This window comes from Curcuma longa, chromosome 21 (assembly GCF_044706935.1).
Source record: "Curcuma longa cultivar G26 ecotype Majalengka, Jawa Barat chromosome 21, ITB_CL_G26_1.1, whole genome shotgun sequence".
Classification (NCBI taxonomy): Eukaryota; Viridiplantae; Streptophyta; class Magnoliopsida; order Zingiberales; family Zingiberaceae; genus Curcuma; species Curcuma longa.
Window position 1 is genome coordinate 12,818,267 of NC_133881.1, and position 7,188 is coordinate 12,825,454.

At 37.5% G+C, this 7,188-nt stretch overlaps 1 protein-coding gene across 1 annotated transcript; it reads right to left on the minus strand.

Annotated features, from left to right (window-relative positions):
• Positions 1-1,683: 1,683 nt before the first annotated feature.
• On the minus strand, positions 1,684-6,863 carry LOC141815703 (zinc finger AN1 and C2H2 domain-containing stress-associated protein 16-like). Its single transcript, XM_074703655.1, has 3 exons — positions 6,643-6,863; positions 4,110-4,867; positions 1,684-2,059 (listed from the first exon to the last, which is right to left on the minus strand). The coding sequence occupies exons 1-2, from the start codon at positions 6,739-6,741 to the stop codon at positions 4,112-4,114; spliced, it is 855 nt and encodes a 284-aa protein (XP_074559756.1). The 5' UTR covers positions 6,742-6,863; the 3' UTR covers positions 1,684-2,059; positions 4,110-4,111.
• Positions 6,864-7,188: the final 325 nt, after the last annotated feature.

Genomic DNA, 7,188 nt, shown 5'->3' on the forward strand with positions numbered 1-7,188 from the left:
ATTTGCAGATGGTTTGTTTTCCTCCTCACATAATATAAGGTGGGCAATTTATTCCCTGGAGGTTTACAGAAACTTTACGTACTAAACTTTTGTTACAACAAAATCTACCTGGATATCTACTGGATGCTTTTATGGGACAAAGGACGAAAGTTGTAGCTAGATAACTGAGACTTGTCAGGAGTTGAAAAATACGCGACCCGATGATATGAGATATCTGTTCCAAGCCCCGGGATATGACCGAGTTGGTTACGACGTAGCAGACTTGTAGAAAAGGACAAGGATTCGAATCCTGACGAAATCAGGCAATACCCTGTTGCGTCGTGACCAACTATAGTTTTTCGATTTACCTCCTCACATATGGTCGTGGGGCCGCCGCTAAGGTGGTAGATTCCACCTTTATGCAGAAAAGAGACATCTGTTCCAACATAAATGATATTCTGTGCGACCCTGTGTGCGATTTGGTCGGAAACGCTGTGTGCCACTATCGGTCGCGTTCCGACCAAATTGCGTTGGATTCCGATCACAATCCGGCTGGAATCCGACGCCGATCGATGCGCCAGCGAGTGGCGCGTCGATCGGGCCCGGGCCGATGGCCGGCAGTGTCGGACAGCGAGGTGAGGGCGGCCGGAAGCGGCGGGGGTCGGGCGGGCGGATCATTGTGCATTCCCACATTTGGACAGTCAGATCTGGCTCCCGATCGCATGATGGACGGTGGATTGCGAGTCGTGCACGAGCGCGCACGAGGCAGTCGCGCAGAATATCAAAATCGTCTATTCCAATATAAATAGATGTACACATTAACATTATTAGATCTACACATTAAGTTTATTTTGATTTTATTTACCAAATATATATGTTTAAATCTTAAATCAGATATAAATATATAGAATAAAGTACTAATTAATCTGAACTGACTTGATTCAATTATATAAATTTGTAAATAATTTAAATTTTAATTATATAGAAATGTCACGTATTAACCATCCCTTTGTCAGTGTCACTAATTAATAATTATATAAATTGTTCGGTTACTATATATATATATACACACTAGTATTGTGCAGTATGTCTATTCATAAAAAAATTTATTGAGATACTCTAATTTATATATTATTCTATATAGTAAAAATTATTGAGTACAAAATAAATGTTGCAGAAATGAGAATGTGATATGTGATTATATAAGAATGAATAGAATAAAAAATGAAAACATTATAAAGAAAGTCGAAATTGTATCTATTGTGGAAAACTTTCAAAAGACACGTTTAAGATGATACGGACATGTACTTAGATAATTAATAAATATTCTAGTTAAACGATGTAAAACTATCATAAATATATCATCAAACGAAGAAGAGAAATATCAAAAAAAAGACTTAGTTATAATAATAAAATATGATAAAATTTATTTAAATATAGATAATGATATAATAAGGAATAGAGTCCAATGACATAGAAAGATTCATATAGCCAATCCCTATCTAGTAAGATAAAATTTGATTGTTGTTGTTGTACAATAAAAATCATAAAAAAATTATTCCAAACTTCGTGATGTTAAAGACAATTCACCTTTTAATTACAAGTTAGACCAAAAAGATCTCTATTGGAGCATGGGTTATCTATATAGAAGAAAGACTGAGACAATCCAAGGACATAGGAGATGTCACAACGCTCTACAGATCATTTAAGGCCAATGTACAACTATCAACACAATCAAACACATTTTTCTGAAAATCAATTTGAATTTGAATGTTTTTGTATCTCTATATGTAACAACATCAACCAATTTACAAATAAACCAATTACAGAGACAACTCCTCCCTTTAATCACATTACATAAGTGAGGTAAAGGAAGACAAAGAGTACATGTGCTCTCAGGAATTCATGGAACTTGAAGGGCGAGGAGAGAGGAAGGAAACGTTTTGTTTAATGTTCTTTACATGCTTTTGTCATCCACCCAAATCATGTGTTCGAATTAAGGGAACTGATCAAGCATTTGTGAAATTTATCTGTATGATCTTAATCATGCCTCCCATGAAAACCTTAAAAATACATTCCCCTGCAAAAGGATAAAAAAGAAGACATGAGTTCCTAGTCGAGACTCTCAAAGAAGAATATATAAATTAGCATGAATGATTGACTAGCACATGAGCTTAAAGGCATAACCCATTCAGTAAGACAGTAAAAGAACTTAGATATTAAAACATATTTAATTACTTTAAATATTACAAGTGGTATTGTTATAAAGAACTAAAATTATCAAACAAGCTTTTGTTAATGAAAAAGATTTAATATGCAACTGCGAGTCTGAGACATGAGAGGGAAAGGAAATATTAGAACTCCAACAAGTATTTTCAAAACCAGATCATTGCCTATGCAGCTGTGCAGATAGTGATGGATGTATATATGTTTCTTGTAATGAGGCACTTTGGAGACCGTCAGTTCATCATTCTTATTTTAAGAATTCTGATAGGAGAGTGGCGATTCTGGATCCACCTTGGCCTTTCGTATAGAAAAATATTTGGCACGTGAGGGATTTTTATCATGCTAAGATTTTGGTGTAGGCTTCTAAATCTTAGAATTTACCTCTCTGGAACACTAGATGTTTCAGTGCTATGGTACTCAAGTAGCACATGCCACTATATTTTCATTGTGTAGTCAAGGCATTATGATCCAGTATCTTGATCACTCTTTACATTCACTAGGTTTATTGTTCGATCGGCCAGTGATGTCTGGTGATTTGCTTGAGCTTCCTAGAGTAGTTGAGCGGCAGGATGGAAATTCTGCTGATACTACTATGTGGAGACGGAGCAATAATGAAGGCTTTTCTGTTGGTCAGCTTACCGGCAGCTACTAGGTAAGAGATGCAAACTAAATTCCACAGCTAATTTGAGGAAAAGGTGGGTGCCGATGCTAGACTTTCCTTGTGTAATGTGTGAGGGGCTTGTGCAGGAGGGGTCAACTGGACATCTGTTTTTCACTTGCCCATCCTGTTGTCTTCGGCTGGGAATTTCTGCTAACTTCCATCTCTGTTAGCTAGGCAGCTAATCCTGTCAACCAGACAGTGGCTGAATTGGTGCAGTAGGCTTCATCAATTCCTTGATGCAGACTTCAGGTCATCAACACCTTTGTTTCTGCTTGGTTGTTCCTGATCCGGACTGCTCGGTGCTCTGAAATTTTCTAGGGCTCTAAAGAGGATGTTGAGAGATTGGTGCTCAAATGGAAATAAATGCTGCCACCAGGGAGAGTGCAGGTTCCAATATTTTCACATAAAGCATACTGAAAGTATTTCATTTTCTGTTTAGATATGACTGACTCTCTACTCCAAATGCAGTCAACTTTTATATGAACATTGTCTAATAAAGTAGGCTAATACTAATTATACATGTGGTCATAATCTCGACCTCATAAAATTTAGTGACACATCGTCGCTTAAATCCTTTTTTCAAACAAAAATTATGAAAAGAACTATAAGATACAAAATTGTAGGATAACTTTTTTCAGTCTTTTGGTTCTGATTCTTTACTTGGCTAATCATAAATTTAGTAATATCCAAACTGGACTTAACAGATACTACGTACAACTACAGTTGACTAAGCCAGGTTGGTCCTGATGTTGAAAAGACTTGGTCGAACCATATAAAACTGAACTTTCTTCAAAAAAAAAAAATTCAGACACAGAAAGTCAATGGTACAAATTACTGAAGCTCCCATGTCGATATCACAGAGAGAGTATTACAACTTAAAAGTACTTCGTAATATGACACCAAAAAAGAAAGTATCAAACTAGCTGGACATGAGCTAGAAAGATAAACGCCACTATCAAAATAGACAAGGAAGAAACAGTATGCATGTTCTATGACAAAGAAAGAAAGAGAATTTAAAACAGAATTATGAGGTATCTCCACTTGGATACATTGCTTATTCTATCAGAAAGTATTCATCTAAAGTGGGAGTGTATAGTAACCTACTGAACCATGCATCTGGAGTATATATTCTAAAACATCTTGAAGGATCCAACATTAAAGAACAATTATCATGTTTGTAAAATAATAATCAAGGAACATAAACATAACAGAATTGTCTTGAATGCAAATAATTCAGACTTACTATTATGCAAGTGAAGTTCCTCCATGGTCTCTTTCAACATGCTCTACTAATGCTACAGGATCCCTAAATCCTCTGCTACATTTTGGGCAAACATCAATTGTCACCCTGTTGGGTGCTGGTTTAGAACTTTGATGATGAGACCTCTCAACATGGTCGATCAGAGCAGAAACAGTTGAAAACCTTGCTCGGCATTGAACACATTGTTCTGCAAGCTCACCAGTGCTGCTGCTTTCTGCAATTCCATTTTTTGCCTTTTGTATCGCTTCGGTAGCTGCATTACTAAATTTCTGTATACCTGATTCAGCAGAGGCACGGAAATTTGAAACTGAATTCATTAAGCCAGAACCCCACCATGAAGAAGTAGACCTGCTACTTTGTGGTGACTTTTGGCTCTTACTGAACAAACCACCAAAAGGGAAACCAGAATCAGTTTTTTTTGGCCCAGAGCAACTGTGAGCAAGCCCAAATCTATGCTTCAAGCAGTGCTCTTTACTGCAATCTCTGCATCTGATAGAGTTGGACAAATTTAACACTTCTTTGCATCCAGGAACAGGACAACGCCTTTTCTTGGTTGCTTTCTGGTAGTTTGAAGGATCGCAATCAGTATTAACATGTGAATCCCAAGTAATGTTTGGGTCTTGATCAGGAACTAGACGAACTCCCTTGGCACATAGAGGGCATATCAAAACTGTCACATCCTTTTGATTGGCATTAGGGCATTTATGATTGATGTAACTTCTATGTTGCAGACAAAACACCTTGCAATATATTAGCATGATTATAAGAATGCTAATACAGAAGAGTGGAATGAAGAAAAATTGCATATATTAAAAATGTAATGAAAGAACTTGTCCACATGACAGACAGCATAGCCTTTTTTGGTCAAAATAATATGAATTTGGTACAATCTGTCTGGACAAAAATAAAAATATTTGAACTCAGATATTATGTGTACTCTCAAGCATGATTTTGCATCTTGTATCTTACAGGCTAAAGCTGCAGTAGCTGCTCATCAAATAAGGTAGCTTTAGTCCCACAGTGATAGGAAGTGAAGAATCCAAATGTCTTGGTTATGATTCTTGAAAACTCTCCACTCATTAAGACACCTTTTAAGGAAAAAAGTGAACTTCTCACTTTCAGAGTAGACAATATTTTGACAGACCGACTAACCAGGATGTATGTGCAAAAGAAATCCTCATTAGATGCAACTGTTGGGAAAAACTTTCATCATTAAATGATTATCATATCTAATTTTTCCATCAGGAGCAGTATGTACTGGTAACTACATCAGCACCATATTAAGGGTCCCCAGTGACAGTCTTTAAACCCACATTGGAAATAAGTGATGAGCCTAAATACATTATATTAGAATGCTCAAAGAGATCTTCGGCTTATTCTCACCTTCTAAGAAAGGATAAAACTATGAGGGTTCACTACCAAAGCAGAAAATAGCTCAGTAGGGCAATGGACCCAGATCAAGTGAAACAAAATTTTTTTTAAAAAAAGAAGAAACAAAAAAACTCGCCAGTGGCATATACAGTAACTGTAGGTTCCTTAATTTTAATTCGTGCAGTATGTCTGATGTACGTCAGTAAAACAGTGTATTTATCACAATCAAGACATGTTTTTTTTTGTTATAATTGACAAAAAAATGATAGGAACCCTAAACCATCCTGATTGCAGTTTTTCATTTAAATGAAAGATAAGCACAATAGTTTTAGGTAGCTGATTCCCAAAGCCTGTATACTTAGTTCTACCATTAAATAAGCTTGGAATGGCATACGTATGGCAGACAAGTTCTTCATTCCACATAAATTTGTCAAGTGCTAGAATCAACAGTGTTTAGCATATGAGCTTATCATCTATTATCTTTAACCGTGGCAATGACAAATAGAGGTCTTTATAAACAATGACAGGGAATAATGGCCAAGAAGTATGGAATTTGGAAGGTTTTAAATATACAAAGGAAGTTTCAGCTTGAATTAACCATTATTCATACAGGAGAACTTGAAACAAGCTTACTGCGAGAAACTGAGGCATGACAACAGAAATGTATGATCAAAATCCCTAACACGATGATAATTTCCCGTCACTAATTGGTTGGTTGAGGAAGGAAACCTCAAGGCATTATCGAAATCATGAGACCACCCGAAAAGGAGCAATGTGGTCGAATTGAACGGATTGGAAACTACCACGAATTGTTTGGCTAAGGACAAGAGATGATGGTCTCGAATGAAGATCAGGTGTGGAACTGCAGCCATAGGTTTGATTAGCTAGAGCGGATGATTTACTACATCAAGACAATTTTGAAAGAAAGGTACATGGAGGACCAAATATACTTTTCCAAACTCAGCATTGAGAATATCAAATCCATCTTCCTTCCTTGGGAAATATATATCTTTTTATAATCATAGAAGCACCAAAAACTTTTTATATAATTCATCAATTCAACGCAACGTTGGGAGAGAAAAAAAAAGACCTGACAGAGGAAAGAGAGAAATCGACGAGGCAGAACAACCAAAAAACTGATTACCTGATTGCATCGGTCGCAGGTGAATGGCAAGAAATCAAGCTGCCGGCAGTCTCCGACGCTACAATGCTTCCCTAGATTAGGAAATGCCGGCGTTCCCATATCGTCCACCCACCAGGAGAGGATCAATTGCCTAGGGATGTTCAATCGAAAGGAGGGGTTAGATCACCTCCCGTCTTCTCGCGAAGAGGCGAAGCTGTTCCCCAATCTCTGCTCCGCGTCGCCTCGCGAAGAATTCAACGTGTTCTTCGAAAGAGGCCAAAAATGGTGTGCCGTGTACAACGGTGGAGCTCGACGGCGTGGCTTCGCGGTTTGGTTTGACCAGAGCGTGACCTTGGCGTGCGAAATATGTTTGTTTATTTGTTTACGCGTCTAGTGGTGGAGATCCGCTGCAATCGCCACTTCGAATGGGACCGTTTCAGAACGGTGATAGCCGTCCACGTATTATGTCGGACCGGGCGATGCCTGCTTAGTTAAATCCATTTTTGGAAAAAAAGTATCCTCGCCTAATTTTTTTAAATACTTTTTGAGAGATATAATATTTGCAAA